Source organism: Haliaeetus albicilla, chromosome 21, assembly GCF_947461875.1.
Source record: "Haliaeetus albicilla chromosome 21, bHalAlb1.1, whole genome shotgun sequence".
Lineage (NCBI taxonomy): Eukaryota > Metazoa > Chordata > Aves > Accipitriformes > Accipitridae > Haliaeetus > Haliaeetus albicilla.
In genome coordinates, this window is record NC_091503.1 from 15,222,051 (window position 1) to 15,239,781 (window position 17,731).

General features: G+C 40.1%; 1 protein-coding gene across 1 annotated transcript; it reads right to left on the bottom strand.

Annotated features, from left to right (window-relative positions):
• Nucleotides 1–474: 474 nt before the first annotated feature.
• On the bottom strand, nt 475–13,639 carry RPP40 (ribonuclease P/MRP subunit p40). The gene is made up of 8 exons (XM_069809015.1): nt 13,429–13,639; nt 11,926–12,070; nt 10,652–10,720; nt 9,067–9,162; nt 7,746–7,871; nt 4,544–4,742; nt 3,475–3,609; nt 475–2,187 (listed from the first exon to the last, which is right to left on the bottom strand). Exons 1-8 carry the CDS (start codon nt 13,558–13,560, stop codon nt 1,989–1,991), a joined length of 1,101 nt encoding a protein of 366 aa, XP_069665116.1. The 5' UTR covers nt 13,561–13,639; the 3' UTR covers nt 475–1,988.
• Nucleotides 13,640–17,731: the final 4,092 nt, after the last annotated feature.

Here is a 17,731-nt window from a genome sequence, read left to right on the forward strand (position 1 = left end):
TCACCTGGTCCTGCTGCCATTTCAGATCCAAGGCCAATAGTTACTAAGAGAAACAAACCCACCAATACAAGATTCTTACTTCTGGATAGCTTCCCTGCCACCCCCCCCCCCCCCCCCCCCAGCAGTATACATTACACTTGTGTGCAGGTATACACATTGTTGGAGAAAAAGTTTTACTACAATCTGACAAAGATGAGCACACTTACTGGAGCAGCTACAAACTGCACCCAACTTTTCATAAAGTTTTAAGATTTTAAACTTTGTATTAGAACTTTTGCTGCTGGTTTAACACCCAGGAAAGCCCAAGCTTTTAAGAGACCTTCTGATCAAGAGGAAAAAGGAAGACACTCCTGGTTACTAGTCTCCTCTGAGAGTTGACACATGGCATAATCAATCCCTCAACAGACACTTTCAAAAGCAGATTTTGGCCAACAATTGAAGCCATTTGCACTCATGCACAGTAATGAAACAAAGTTTGAGCCAGCCATGTCAAGTATTTACTAGTCAAGTGCCAAGCCAAGAACTTTCCCAGACTCTTGTCCATTCAGTTTGTGATCGTGTGAGTCTATGTCTGTACATGTGACAAAGAGGCACTTCTGTTCCTGGTAACCTACCAGAAACATCTCATGGCAGGATAATTTTGAAAAACAATGTAATGATTTAGAAAACTGTTTGCTGATTTGTCAGAGTTGTGCTTGTGAAACATGTAACAAAACTTGAGCAAAAGGGGTTATGTTTAGTGGAGGTGTATGACAAACAAATACCATCCAGCAAATCACCCAGGATGATTCTCCTCACTGAAGAGAGCCAATAAACAGATAAAAAAAACAAAGCTCAACTGCTTCCCATGGTCTTTCCGCTTTTCTCTGCCACTCACCCTGATAGGAGATCTTGATGTTTCCACTACAGCTATGCCCTAACTTCCACTACCAATCTCTTACTCCATCAAGTGAACAACTTCCATTTCCACACTGCACTGGTACTTTAATGACACATACCCACTCCATAAAACAAAAACCAAATAACGCCCATCTGCTCCCCCCAACCCACCATCCAACCTTTCATGGATTTCAACAGGAGTTAACCTGGATTCTTTAAAGCTGCCTATGCTCTCAGCATTACTGCTTATTGTTAACAGAACCTGTTTCACTTCAACTGCATTGTTTGAGGGTATGTCCATAGCACTCTTCCCAGAAATGTGTCTGCAATAACATGACAGTGAAATCTTAGCTCCACGAGTTGTCCTGTAAGCAAGAATCACAAGCTACTTTCAAAAGTAGAGATTTGGTGGGGGTGGGGGTGTGAGTGTGTGGAGTTTAAGAAAGCAAGCAGTAGCCTTTTGCATCACTTAAAAATCAACTTTTTTCTGATAACCAACTGTGATCTGCAAAATCCAAAAAGCAGGTCAGTAAGTCTTCACTTTTTCCATGTTTAATGGGTGCTCCTCCCACTGTCACATACCTCCTTCTCCTCAGCTTTCTTCTCCTCCTCCCTACCAAATTATGGAGAACACATCTCCCCCTTTTTTTATTTATTTGCCAGCATGTAGGCTGAAATGTCTTCAACATGAATTTGAAGGTTTTATAGATCTTTAACGTAAAGAAAGAAAACACTAAATCCCAAAATGTGCTTTCCTCCCAAATATTTTAGCTAGTAATCTGTAAAACTAACTTTCAAATTCCAAAATCATTCCTGGATAAAAGGAAAACCACCTACAGTCAATTCCCGAGAACTTAAAACGCTCAAAAACATGTCTTTTTCTTAAAGCTAGAATTGTGAAGTCTTTCAGAAGGCACTGTATGACAGTGAAGAAACAAAAATCCATTCCTTCGATTGCAGGTCATCCTTTAAGGGCTATAAATAACAGAAAATCATATACAGCCTCTTAGTACTTAACTTGTTACCTAATAACTTTTATAAAAACTATCTTGTTAGGTTTCTATACAGTAACATGGGATTATTAGAAAACTTCTTCTGTAGACGTAGCTTTATGGAGGACAATCATCATTAGTTCCTACAGCCATCTGAAGCCAGTAGTCCAGGTTTCTGAAAATGACAAAGTTGTACAAGTTCTCTCCTCCCTTGTGGAAACCATGTTCACTTTCTCTCCAGGAAACAGGGCTGTCTGCAAAGCCATGCACAGTTAAGGTCAGCCAATATGCCAGTTTTGGTTCACCAAAATAGCAACTGCAAGGAAGACAACAAGGTATCAATAATTATAATGGAATAGACAGCATGTTCAAGTATACAATATAAAGTAAAAAAAAAACAAAAACAAAAACCAGACACAGGCACTTCAGTGAAAATTTGTAATTAACAGTTAAAAAACCCATGCCTTAGTACATAATGAATAAATTCAAAAGAAAATACTCTATCAGAAGACATTAGGAAATAAAATAAGATTGACCCTTGATTATGCCTACCATACTTTTAGACATGGCAAACCTGCAAGTAATAGCAATTCGAAAAATTTCTAATTGTAAAGTAGCTGTTCTGAATTTCCTAAAGCATGCACTATCTTTCAGAAAATAGAACATTTACTGAGAACAGTTGCTATCAGGGCAAAAAAAGACATTGGAGGAAGAAACATAGTCACGCTACGCTTGACACAAATACTTTTACCACCAGAAAGGAAATGGATTACAAATAATCAAACCCAGACATTATCCACTGCTCTTAAGGAGAGAATAAAAGCCAAGGAAACCTGTGTTCCAACCTTAGCCTTAGGGAGGCTTTCTGCATGAGATATGAAAATTGCTCAGAGTAATGATCATATTCCAGATAAAGCAACAGCAATATTGTCATGAGTCAGTGCTACAATTGTTAGCTACCAGGCACTTCAAGCATTGTCTCACACATGGAGCAAGGAGCTTCCAGAATTTGCTATCAGTAGCACTAATATATAAAACAGACAGATACCACACTGACCTAGGATACACTAGTATCATGTAGTTTGGTACTGAATTAGAACTACAGCTACCCCATTCATCACTATCCAGTGTCCTACATTACAACACCTGATTCAAAAAACTCACTGTAAGTTACTTTATTGTAATGCCATAATAACCTTGAAGTACCTTGTGATACTCTTTTTAGTATCATAAAGGGATTTCAATCACATTTTCCATCAGTAGTTAAAAATACTAAATCAGACATATTTGAGGGCATCTGATTTTCATAGACGGGGGGGCATATGGAAAATGTAGGAGTTCAGTAGAGCCACTGGTTTTTAGAAATTAAATAAAAAGCAAAGTCATTACTAGAATACAGGGCAGGCATTTTCAAATTTGAAGTATCCAAAATCGTTTATTGCTTTTTTTATACCAATGTTAAGCTTCCAGCTCATTTCCTAATTAAAAAATTCTTCATTTTGTATATTTTGCTATTTAACTCCAACAGCACTACTGAAAAGTAATTTCAAAAATTAAAAAGTGTTAAAGTACAAGTGTTTTAGTAATGTACTCCTGCCCTTACCACAGCTGCTCCAATAACTGAATTATCTTCTCAGGAATTATAAAGCCTGTGATTGTGCACAAAAAAGCTTTTTCCACCATTGTGTTGGGCTGAGGACAGCAATAGGTTGATAAGAAGCTAGACGATTTGTTGTTTCTGGGAAAAAAAAAACCAAAACCAAAAACCAACTAAAATAAATATACTTTAAATCTTCCATAGGAAGTCTTAGTAATTGAAACTTGTACCAAACTAGTATCTATGTATATCATCTAAATTAATACCAAAGCAACTAATGGCCAAGCAATTAATACACAAGATGTCATGGTGCTGTGGGTTAACCCTGGTAAGCACCTAAACACACAGAGCCACTCACTCACTCCCCCCTAGTGCAGTGGGGGAGAGAATCAGAAGGGTAAAAGTGAGAAGATGCATGGGTTGAGATAAAGACTATTTAATAGGTAAAGCAAAAGTTGCACGTGAAAGCAAAGCAAGCTAAGGAATTCATTTACTACTTCCCATCAGCAGGCAGATGTTTAGCCATCTCCAGGAAAGCAGGTCTTCATCATGTCTAAGTGTGACTTGGGAAGACAAACGCTGTAACTCTGAACACTTCCCACCCTTCCTTCCCCCAGCTTTTATTGCTGAGCATGCCACCATATGGTGTGGGATATCCCTCTGGTCAGTTGGGGTCCGCTGTCATGGCTGCGTTCCCTCCCAGCCTCTTGCCCACCCCCCCAGCCTACTCGCTGGCAGGACAGCGTGAGAAACAGAAAAGGCCTTGATGCTGTGTAAGCGCTGCTCAGCCATAGCAAAAACATCCCTGTGTTATTTCCTCACAAATCCAAAACACAGCACAGCAGGAGCTATTATGAAAAAAATTAACTCCATCTCAGCCAAAACCAGTACAGATGGGTACCCCTAAAGACACAGGTAAGTTATTCAAGACTTAGAACAAACGCTTAAGTGCATAATGGACTTCCCACTTATAGAAATGTGTCTTTCTTAATTCTTATTTAACTCCTCATTAAAATGAACTGTGGCTTTCCTTACTTAAAATAGATTTAAAGATAAAACAAATTCAAATACTTACAAGCTAACTTGATTCAAGACAGCACCTAGCCACTCAAACAGCTCCTCTGTACTGCAGGACTCATCTGGCTTTCCTTGTAGTTCGTTACTTTGCAACACGGGACACTCCAAGTCCCTTAGTGTGCTGAAAGTTATTTTTGGCTTCAGGGCCTGTATTTGTTTTTTTGAAAAGTATGACATCAACGTTGATCCCTCTGCACCTTAACAACAGAACACCACAAACAGCTGTTACAAAACTACTAAACAAAAGGAGCACTGAATACATGAAACCTTTGTATATGTGTACAAGAAAACGCAGTGTATAAAACCACTTACATGCTGTTATCTTTGGCAAAAGCCATAGACTCTTCAGCTTCCTTACCTTGGAAATAAAAATTAGTACAAGATCCAGCAACTTAGTATAGCTCAGTAAATTTACTACTTAACTAGCAAGTATAGATCTGTCAATAGAAAATTCAAGCAGATTAACTGGGCAAGTAATAAAATGAACTCATTAGAAAGGAATTCAGCATTCCTGAAAAGGAACACATGAAAGGGAGCAGGAACATGTTAACTGCTCCCCAAGATAATGTGGTTTGCAAATGCACTCACACTGTAAATATACCCGTGCCTATAAACACAAGGCCAGAGAACATTTTGCATTACTAGTGCCCATACATACACTCCCTTCATGCTCATGCACAGGTCCTCGCTACTGCAGAAGGGCAGTGTGTGCATTAGACCATTAGGTCATCTCTAGTTCAGCATCTCTAGAAATTCCTCAAGCATTGCAACCTGAGGGAGAATACACGTGGTAGATGTACACCAAGATAATGCATCTCTAAGATGAGGTAAAGGGAACTAAGATCACATGAATCCAGGTAGCATTCCCTCAAAAAACACTGAGAGTCTGCAGGGAACCCAGCATCACTAGTTCACTAAAAACTGCCTCCTAGAGACAGTATGGCTTCTAGAATCATGAACAACTCCAGCAGAATAAATTCCTCCAGATCTCAGGAATACTTTGCAAAAAGCTATAGCGTCATTTAAATTCTCCTGGAACATGCCTTCACACCTGCAGAAAGTTTCCCTTTTCATTGTCCTAAAAGGCCAGAACAGACAATCTTCCTTCAGCCCATACTTCCTATTGGCATTTGTTAAACTAACAGGTTTAAAGAATGTATAATATTGCCTTAGAATTCTTAGTCAAATATAAAAAATTATACATTTTAAATGTCCGCTGCATATGGGAGCCTCAGCTAGAGCCCTAACTTCAGGGAATCTCAAAGACTCCAAGAGAAAAATTTCTCTAGCTGCATGATAGCTCTCCATGTCAGCAACAACCAGGCACATTGTCAAAGTTTTTTGGAGGCCAGTGTATTTCAGCCAATACACATTTAAAATTGTCATAGAAATTACAGCAATAGAAAAGAGAAGATTGGTTTGCCTCTCTCAACAAAGACATGAGACAATCCATATTCCCTTTTTCTGTTTCTCTTGGTGCCAGAACCACTAAGTGGGAAAAACGGGTATGAAAACAAAAAAATCCTGCTTTTGGCAAGTGGAACAATTGTTTATAGGTTTGCAGCAGTGCTGGCCATAGCAAGGAACACCAGTTATCAGCAGGAAGGCTAAAAGCAGAATGTTTGTGGAGGACACAGATTCTCTTGACAAAACACAGCCCTCTTTTTCCCTTCCAGCAGAATCTACACGATGCCTCATGTCTATTAATAAAAATCTATAAAAGTTTTATTTTTGGCAGTACTATGGAACTAAGAGTCTTTCGTGTGTTATAAGCACAAGATTCCTGCAGAGAAAGGCATTCAGACTTAACTCCATATTCAGGAAATGATTGACCTGACCCATTTTTTGGATGTAAGAAAGTGAGGAAAAGGAATGTTCTTCTTCCTGAATGCTGCTACCCTGGCAGCAACAAACATAAGAAACATACTGGCCCTAGAGGCATTTTGCTCTCTGCCCAGGGTCAATAAATCCAAGCAAGCTGAGCCCAAAGATCTGCCACCTTAGTTGGATTTATGTCACCATTTATGGTAGCAACAGTCTCCACTGTGACCCTTTCCTGAAGGCTACAAGGATGGGAATTGCAAGCCTTTAAACAATTTCTGTATGACAAACAAGGACGGATCCTTGTCATATGATTAGTACTTAAAAAAGGGGAGCGGAAACATGAAGGACTGAAGTGAAACATGGGACACTGCTAAAGGAGCTCGTAAGAAGCTTTAGTTTCTCAGATCAGTTAACTCCCACTCAGACTTGGGTCTTGAACAGCCAGGAAAGAGTAACAATGTAAAGAGCAGATGGGAAAGCATTCTCAGGGACCCCTCTAACAACTAGTCTCACTAGCACGGAAACTCAAAGCGGAACTACACTAAAAGCTACACAGCTATGATGAAGAAAAACACTGTGTTGCAGTACATACTCCTGCAGTTTTTGTCAATTCTATGCATATGCCACATATCCCTAGACACAGCCTATTCTGCGGTTATACAAGCAACTGAGGACTTTGGAAAGTGACCCCAAGAGGAAGAGCAATACTTAAATCCCAAGGGGAAAAAACAAAAGTAATTAGAAAACAGTAGATAAACAAATACTATAAGAAAGATGATCTGAGACAATACAATTTCTTATAACAACCTCTTACTCTGCTCCAATCTCAAACAAGTGCTTGAGAATAAAATGATAAAATAGCAGATTGCGTGTGTATCAGTCTACATGGCACACAACAGAAATAGGGACTCTGTACATGTCCTATAACTACTGACGAGATGAAAGTTCCCCATCTCAAATACTACACCAAATATGTAACTTATGTGTATTAATTAAAAAACCCCCAAAATGTGTATTAATAATAGTCATGTATGTCACAAATTTATAAAAAAGAGGCAGCACTATCAAACAGGCAAAGTTACACCAGAAAGCCTGGGCAACAGAGACAAGGAAATGAAGCAACTAATATATCTCCTATGAATCACTGTTGTGCTCCTGAACTGAAATGTTCTGCTGTGTAGGAAGTAATGCACATAACACTCCCCCTGCCCAATCAAATAAACAAAACAAACAAACAATCTCATGTAAACACATTTTAATCTAACTTTTTCATCCACTAAAAATGCATTTGGACAATCACTAGAAAAGAACAGTAAACTAAAAATATCTGGACTTCATGTCAGTTACATTTTAGTTTTACACTTAGTTCTTATTACCTGGATTATACCAAGCCAGTAGGAAGTCAAATTCTAAAGGTTTCTTTTCTTTCAAGGCCCAAAGCACTCTGTTATGTTTCTTGCTATCAGGGTGAAAGCCGGAATCAGTCAAGTCAACAGATACAACTGCAAAAATGTACAAAAGCAGCTGTTACTCAATTGAAATAAATTTTCATATTAAATTCATTGTGAACTAAAAGAACACAAAGAAACCAAAGAACATTAGACTTCCTTTTCATATAGACAGCATCTTCATAAAAAGTATCTGGTTATATAAATATGACTCCCCATTATGTAAATAAATATTCACCTCCTGCTGTCCTTATTTTGATATAATCTGGAACTGCCTTCTAGTGACTGGAGGGAAAGATTCCTTTTGTAATGGCAGTGACAGAAGTCCCAAAACAGTGCCTTAAAAATATCTTGGTAATTAGGCAAGCTGTTAGCACTAAAAAAGCAAGTTTCTAACATCAAAAGCCACATATATGGCAACGACACTTTTTCTTTTTTTTCTAGATTAATTGGTCCCAGGCTAAAAGTTACATTTATTTTTTACATGGAAATTTCATCATACATTTTACTTGACAAACTGAATAGTAAAAGCCTGTCCCATTTTGCCAAAATTCTTATTATAGATAACAAGTTTCCCCTTCTAAAGTTTTTGTCTACCTACCTATCAACTACTGCAGGTTCTAATACATTTGAGATGGCATAGTGTTCATGTTTTTTTAAATTATTTACAAAAAAAAAATTAACAATAATAAAAAAAAAAAAAAAAATCACACTCAGTATGTCTCCTCTGCAGCTGTTAAAAAACTACAACATTTTCCAAGTACTTGGTATATAGAGATTACCATTTTAGATGTGTCAAATGCAATACAATTCTGCCTTTCAAGCAAGCAGTCTTGGGTGAGGCTCTTCACTAATTTTTTTCTGTGTAGTGTGCAAATTTTAAGCTCTACCTTAATTAGTTTAGTATTTTCCGATTTAAATTGGAAGGCATAGATACTGTGCACAGTATACAAAAATCCTTGCGTCCTACATCACTCCAGCATAAACAAGACTATGAAAGACCCCAAAATCAAAAATTTTATAGAATACCCAAAAGATCACACATTTGTTTCCCTATAACTGCTTTATTATTTGGAAAAAGTATTTTTTCTCTTCAGGCAGTCCTTGTATCAGCATCTGGAAAAATATGACCTAGACAATAACCAATTTTAAGGAAAGGCAAGTTTCAGCATTGCTGGTTTAACATCATAACAAGGTGCTTCACAGACAGATCTGAAATAATTACTCTGTTAATATAAATAATACTTACTGTATCTCATTACTTTTTTGCCCGAATACTGAGAAGGGCGACCTTGCAGTCCAAGTTCCTCGTAAGTATCCTTATCCACTGAGAGAATTAGTTTTCCTATAAACAAAACAAACTTCAATACAAATAATCTTCTACTTAGTCCCCTTTGAAGTCTTCCGAGAACTGTACACCTTATACAACGTTAGCTTTGGATCAATGGTATTACTAATGTAATCCAGACTCCTTAGTTCCAGTTAAATGGATTACCAGATTAACCCTTAAAAAAAAAAGTTATAACTCAATTACTCTTTTTTATCAAAGAGGTCTTATGAACTAGAATGAGAAAAGTATAATATTATTCCTGAGACAGTAATAGCTTTTTATACTGTACTACCTCTCTTCATTGCCTCAGTCTTTCCTCCACTTGTCCCCTAGCGTTTGCTGTGTCATTGGTTGAGCGCTACATTACACCAGGGCCTGACATAGTAAAGAGTCATGTGTGCACTGCTCAACTAAACATACAAAAGCAGTTCCTCCAACTCCAGTGGGACTACTCACATTGAATAAACTATGCTTATTAGTGATGAGCAGATATGCGCTGGAACAACTCCACTTCCATGTTCATAAACCAAATCTGGCAGCTGCTACTTAGCATAGAATTTCACACAACAGATCTCTACTACAGTCTTTTGATTCTACTGTATAATATAGCATACAACAGTATAATATAGAATACAAACAAATAAGGCTGCTGCTGAAGATTTCAGATAGTGACATAACCAGGAACTGTAACACTGTCTCTGCATTAATTGTGCATAGCTTAGAATTTCTATGATATAGTTATTACATCATATAAATACTATCAAGTATTCATTCTGCTAGGACTGTGCTAACAGAGCACATAAAAGAATTCCTCCTCTGAAGAATCTTAATTTACTTATGCACTGATAGGCACCCATCATCTTACAGCATCTTACACTAGAGGGCCGATAGACCAATTTGTGTTTCTATTATATCTGATATATTGCTAAACAGACATATTTGAAGCCCAAAATAGCTTCATTATTTTCTCTGCATGTAAAATCCCACCTGAGATGGAAAATTTTGTCATAAAACTGTGATGGAACTGCAAAAGAGTATTTTAACATGTCACATATTTGTCAAAGAATAAACAGTGAATATTTTAAAAGTGTTCCTAAGCAGTACTGATAATTTTCTTTTTTGGTACAAATTCTGTCTTTAGGACCAGTAGGAAACAAGAAGTTGGAATGCAATGTTTTCACAAAAATAATCCTCTGTAGCAATTGCAATTATGATTGAAGCATTGATAATCTGATACTATACATAAGTGAAGCTGATTTTTTTTTCTTAATTTCCTTTAGATGAAATAAATAATTTAACAGCATGAATGAAACGAATATGTTAAAATGAATATTCTTCTGATTCAAACATATTTCTAATAAAGTTGGCAAGTACAATAAGCATTAAAGTTTCCAGTTTACATCATTCCAACTGAAAAAAAAACCAAAAAAACAAAAAAAAATCCCCACCAAAACCAAGACCATAATCAATATGTATGTATTACTAAAAACACAACAAAACATACCGTTTGGTAGCAGAGCTGCAGTATTATCTTGATCAATTTTTGTGTTATAGGTAAGTGCATAGCATGAACCTTTAATAGTAAAGCAGAAAACCATGAGATTAGAGTCTCTAAAGACAGGCATGACAATATGAAAGATTCACCTCAAGATAATCAAACATGCCAAATACCACCTTCTCAAGCAAAACAGCATTCTGTTATTATTTTTATAAACCTTGGACTGGCACTATTTTAAAGGAACTGTAATACAGATAATATTAACAATATGCCCCGATATGAAAACACTTTCTTTCCACCTGTGGCCTTCCCCGCTCAGCAAACGGAAAGCCCTGTATTTTCCAGACACATTTCTATTATTGGTTCACATGCAGACAAGGTGGAAGATGCTCACATTACTAAATATATTTTGTAGCATTATCTGCCACAACCAATTTTGCTCTTAAAAATACAAGAGTCGGATCCTGTAAACTTGGTGTACAAACATCATACTGCTTCCATAAAACTACTGGCATAAAAGCCATTTATGAGACTAAAGGAAATATGAAAAAGAGTCCCACATTTATAAAAGAATGGATCTCATTCTCCCATGTCACCCACATGTTCTCTCTTCTCCTCTCTTTTCCCTTTAAAGCTTTTTTTCTCCCTGACAATTATCTGAAGGGTACAACATTTATCATGAGCCAAATGAGCAGGGCCTGCTCAATAAAAACCACATGCTTTGAGTATGTAATAGCAAGTTGGCTGGGCAGAAGCTGCATTTTTCTTCATGCCCTCTTTGCTCTTACTGTATAAGGATGAGCCACTGCAGCTCCATTAGCAAAAAAACCCAACAAACCCCAAACCCCAAAGCATATTTTTTCCTCTTTTTCTCTTGTCTGCTGTGGAACACAACTCTTGTGTTGAAATATGAAGGAATCAGAAAGGGAGAAGGGAGCTGATCTCTGCAGGAATCTAGCATAAAGATGAAATGTAGAAGATAAACAGGTGTGAGGATACATGGAAGCCCTCTTGATAGCTGGATTGCAGAGTTAAGATGGAATAGGGAGAAACGAAGAGGGAACAGTCATAGAAGTTTTGGACCCATTGGGTGTAAACAAATGTTGGCATACCACAGAGCAGAAAAAAGCAGATAAAGAAATTAATACAGAATTTTCTTAGTATTTTTTCTTCCCTTCCTTTAAAATACTGTTCAGAATAAATAATAATAAATGGGTTTTACTGTGTTATGAAAAATATACACTGTTACTGCATCTGTCATGTTCTGATTACCTCCTTACCTTTCTTCACAAAAGCATCGATGAATTCATGAGTGACCAATTCATGAACCGATAAATTCCTCACCAGGTAGTACTGTCCAACATCTGCAATAGTATTTTTCAGCACTTCAGGTAGTACGCCACATTCAGGGATCAAAAAGGACACCTATTAGGAACATATTTGTAATGTAAATCATAACCTAAAATCTGTTCTGGAAGGCAACCAAGAAAAAAAAATAAGTCTTCTTTTCTAATAAATCAGTAAGCTACACCAAAATGAGATGAAGGAAAATAATTTCAAGCTACTGTCTTCAAAATGTATCAATTTGCAAAAAGTCTCCATGTACAGCAAAGACATTATTTGGTTTTTGCATTTTACATGCTATACAACAGCATTTGAGGTGTTACATAAAAGCATGATTTTACACACCATGACTTAACTAATGATCTTGTTTGACATCATTATAAATTTAGCTTGAAGTCGCCCTGGAACGTTTCCTTCAGCCCTTGTTGCAGGAAGCAGTTTTAACTGAAAATGCAGGCTAAGCATTTATGTAACGTCAGTGGAAACGCAAAGACCAAAGTAGAATTTAAACTAGTTTTTGAATCAATGCATTCTCCTTTGTACAATATTTTAGAGGTCAGGAGAGCAAACAGACCATCGGAACAAAACTTGAAGACGGGCTTACAATTTTCAAAACAGTCACGGGGCGTACGTACGTTAAGGCTACAAGTTCTGTAGCAGGCTTCTAATTTAAGGTAGGAAACGGATTTTCAAAAGGGATGAGCACCTACCTTTTCTTACTAAACTCAGCATTCATTCTTTTGGCCCGATTGCCTACCTTTAATTTCCCTTTTGTTTAAAACTTTTCCTGTACGTGTTTCATAGATCAAGGGAACTCTTAAGGCCGCGAGATGAGGGCAAACAAGATCATTACACGGGCAAACACCAAGCTTCCCAATAACCCTGCACGAGCGGCATAAAGGTTCATCCCCCTGCTCCTTCCCACTCCACCCCTCAAAAAAACCCTGTTTTCGGAAACAAAGGAGCTCACAGAAGAACATGTACGTATCTCCCTTTGCACACGTACACAAGAGAAATAACAACTGACAGGCGGGCTGCCTGCCACACAAGTGGAAAGCCTTCTAGTTAGCTGCTAGGAAAATCACTAAGGAAACAGCGAGAGGGTCAGACTGACACTGGCAACAGGCAAAGAACGGCGAGCACGCTGGCGAAAGCTGGTCTTCGCAAGCGTTAAGTCGCCCCAAAGAGCGAAGCAGTTCTTGATGACGGCACGGCGGGATCCTTCGGCAGATGGAGGGGCGAGGGGAAAAAGAGGGCTTCCCGGGCTCGCCTGCAGCCAGGCTTCAGCTGACCCCCCACTGCCGAGGGACCCCCTCCGTCCCTCACGGCTCGGACTACCAGCCTGCGGCTGCCAGGTAGCGCCCCCCCCTCCCCCCACCCCCCGGAGCCCGCCAACGGCCGCGGCCGTTAAACGCCCCGGCTCGCGCCCCCCGACTCACGCGGCAGTTGTAGGCGTGGTCCCGCACCCGCGCCGCGTGCCGCGAGCGCGCGTCCCCCGCGTGGCCCCTCTCGCAGACCAGCAGGTGCCGCGGCGCCTGCCGGAGGCGCCGCAAGGGCGGCAGCGCCGACATCCCCACGCCGAGCTCCCCGCGCTGCCGGACAGCGCCGCCAATGGGGGAGCGCGGCCCCGCTCACGTCACGCGCCGCCCGGGAAATGGGGGCGGGGAGAAGAAGCCGTGCGGTGAGGAGGCTTCCGCCCGCTGACACACCGCTGTGCGCATGCGCGGCAGCGGGGCCCCGCCCTGGGGGCGGCAGCCATGACAGGCTTCGGCCGCCTCGCCCCGCAGCCCTGGGCCAGGCCGTGGGCGCACTCGGCGCGTTCGGTCCTCACGGGTTCAGAACAGCCCCGGCGGGGCTCAGGTGGCAAAACCTACGCGGGTTTCGCGGTGCAGCAGCTGTAACTCAGGGCGGTTGAAGCCTGGGCGTGCTTCGTGAGTCGCTCTGCTAGCCGGCGCTGGGCCCTGCAGAGACGGAGTGGGAGCGCTGTAGGCCCCCAGGGCGTGTTTCCCGAGAGGGAAGGGTTTTAGGGGAGACGGACGCTTGGAGGGATAAAACGAGACGGGTAGAAGTGTGTCCTGGGGTGGCTGGTGGCACTGGGGAGCCTTGCAGACGTCGAGCAACCTGCTTCCTTCCACCCTACAGCAAGTACGAGAAATACATAAGCCCGAGGGGCTGCAGGGGTGTGTGCGCACCCTGTGAGTCAGGCCACTACCGAAATACTACCCAGTTTCATCACAGCCCCGTAGAGATACACCGAGTATGTGAATTCCTACTGAAAATTTGTGGTCCATTAGTTCTCTGAGCATATTTGTAGTAAGAGCTGCAGTTTTACAAGTTCATGAAGAAGATCTTGTGTCCGCTCACTCCAAATGGGACTGCTCCGATTAGCAATTACGGTGCGCAAGGGTTGTGGGATTGGGCCCTGCCTCTGGTGTGTCCTCTCGCTGCTTGTTCAGTACATTGTATATTTTAAATAAAGCATGTACAAAAATTTCCTTTTTCTGCCTTGCTGCAGTATTTCTCTTCCCGATCCCCTAGCTTTGTGGCTCCTGATTTAGTTTAAAAAGGTACCAAGCAACTTTCTTGGTATTTGCTGTTTTCTGTACACTTTACAAGGCTGTATGTAACCTTACTTAAAACACAACTTGGGTCTGTTCACCAAACATCCATCAAGCAGGCAAACCTGACACTCGATTTTGATGCCAGTTTGATGACAGTAGTTCCAGACATCTCAGGCTTGCCCTAGGGAGATCTTGACCTGCTATTTCTAGATGAGATGTTGGATGTTGATGCTCAGGGGTACATGAGTTTGATTATTCCTCTCCCTTCCATGGGTGGATGCCAAGAGGAAAAGTTTGTTCAGTACAGATTTGCATAGGAACTTTGTTTAGTATAGAAAAGTAAAGGTTATGGTAAGGTCATTTGTTCAACACCTGCAGTGTTATGCAGTTAGGAACCATCAACTTCCTATGATTTTACTCGTTCACCAGCTGCGTGTCTTGTTGGTTTGATATGGTGACTCGAGCACTCTTGTTCACTACTTGGTTGCTTATGGGCTGTTTGGCTGAGGTAAACAGGCAGCACACAGGTTTTCTAGATCTGTATTTCCAGTCTGATGAATTTGTGTTACAGCTCCAGCTTCAGCGGTTGATATGCCCAGGCTCCGCTTCTAGCACAGACTGCACTTTTCTAGTGCTCTGTCTGTGTTTGGGTCTGCCTGATGTTGCTGACTTAATAGCTATAAATAGCTAGCAGTGTGAAAAGCCTGGTCCTTGCAAGGTCTGCGTTACAGAACTCTGCTTGCCCGATGGAAGGAGGCATGCTACCGAGGAGTTACTAGTTCAGCGCTTCTGGCTTGTTTGGCTGATTTGGGCCCACTTGTTTCAGGGCATGTGCTTTCCAAGTGCTTGTTTACTGAAGTGACATCAAGACACTGCTGCTCCGAACTCAAAGGCTTGTGTCCTCCAGTGCGTGAGACTGAGATGAAGCTACACATCACAAGGTCACTGGCTCATTAACGTTTGTGGAGGAGGGCTGAATTCTGCACTTAGCTTGCCTGTATAAATTGGATTAATTGGATTATTATGAATCAAAAAAGGCTATGTAATCACAGTAGCCTTCTAATTTAAAGCGTGCAAACTTTAATGGGAAGAGCACTACGTGATTAATGTCACTTATTATCATACCCGCAAGCAGAAGCCTCTGTGCGCTGACGAGCATCACACTGTGATGATCAGAAAGCCTGTTCTACTAAAGGGGTGAAAAGTTCAAGCCTCTGATCAATAAGCCCAGAGATCCAGAGCGGAAATTCAGCTATACTCAAAGCAGCCCGTGGAGCTGGTTTTTTTTGTGGTTTGGGGTTTTTTTTTGTGAGCTTCTCTATGATAATACAATTTATGCTTTCTGCTAGGGATACAAATGGATAGGAAGAGAAATGAGGAGAAAATATGTTGGGGAAGGATTAAGAGAGTAAGATTCATGGTTGCATATTCAGAGTTAAGTCAGTATTTTAGGGATTTTGGTAGCAGTGTAGTTCACTGCAGCTCAGTGGAGCATTGAAGGATTCACATCACTTGTACAGTTAGTTCGGTTCATATGTCAGGCAATTAATATTAACCCATCCTTACTCATATACGTTGGCTGTCCTATTATGGAGTATGTGTGTTCTAGAGAACTCCCTGAAGATACTGAACTACATTAAAAAAAAAAAAAATTCACAGTCCAGTAGTCTGTGCTGTAACATACAGAATTTCCCTACCTTTAAATGGGCTATACATATATACGCTAATTGTTGGTAAATGCTGACATTTTAATAGTGGTTGTTACAGTTTTGTGAGTAATTGGGTACAGGGTTTCTGTATATTGTTAAAAAAAAAAAGACATTTTAAACTTTAAATAATTTGAGCTGTGAAGCTATCACAATTTTCCCAAGGATTTCAAACCCATGACAGGGTAATGCAGTTTTACAGCAATTCAGTTTCCGCATTCTTGAAGAGTTACAGGCTGTAGCCAAGAGGAAAGCAATGCCTTGAGGCAACCTGTGGTAATAGCTTGGAGTAAGGAAGGATCTCTAAAATATTTCCTGGGACTGAGGAAATTTCATTCTGTTTTTGTATAAAATGACAGAGTCTGGAAAGAAAAGCCTGATTTTCACATTAGGTACAATATCTCTAGATGTGAAGCCCAGCTGCTTCTTTCAGGTATTTTTTTTCACTGCTGAAGAGCAATCTTAACTCATTCTTTCTGCTGAATTTTCTGATTAAAAAAATGGCATTATTAAAATACCTACAGTTTCATAAAATCAAATCTAAACAAGTATTTGTCACAGATATTTTGAAATTGGTTTGTGTCTTTAAGATGAATCAAAATATTTTTCTTTCCAGTCACTCTTTTTCTTTCTTAAATACTGTTGACTGCAAAAGAGAAGGAAGTTGTCTAAATCTTTTCACCTTGGCTATTGTAATTAGTACTTTGGGAAACAGAAACAGATACCTCTGGTGCCTTGTTTATCTGAAATTAATAAAGTGTGTAAGACTCTGAAACCCAGCAATTTACTTGATCAGTGTCAACTGTTTCTTTCATTGAGAAAAGTGGAAAGATGGTGAAGGCACAGATAGTTAGCTTTATATCCTGTTTTTACACACTTTGGTCCAAATATTCAGAGCAGTGATGGATTGTAAAAAAGATCCCACTCAGACTTGCTTTTCAAGGAGATTACAAACAAAGCTTCTGCCAACCTACTCCCCAAAGCAGCTCTTCAAGCCAGGAAGAACAGTGAATGCTAACCATGGACTGAGTTGCTGGATTTGGTTTAAATGCAATTGTAAAAAACCCAACAACTAACTACCTGATCTGTTTCTTTTAGAGTTAACACCCCCTGTAATCTGGGAAACCTCACGCTCACTCACTTTTGTGATATTACAGTGGGAGAAGAAATGAGAAGAGTGATTCATCTGACAAGGTTCTGGGGAGCAGGAGTGTATTCCACCTATATTCAAGTGGAGTCTTCACCTCCACTTGCCTCCTAGGGATCAGATTTTGGCTGGGCCCTGCATGGTGATGGGGAATTTTCATGCACTTTCTCTTTCCCTCTGAACAGATCAATTGTTGTTCACATTAAGGCTAATACAAGGCACATGTACTCTTACAAAACATGCGCTGGAACAAGCTACTCCACAGCATTCAAGGAAGAGTCGAACCTGTTCCCTATTCACACTTCCTTGCAGCAGGTAACAAATTGTG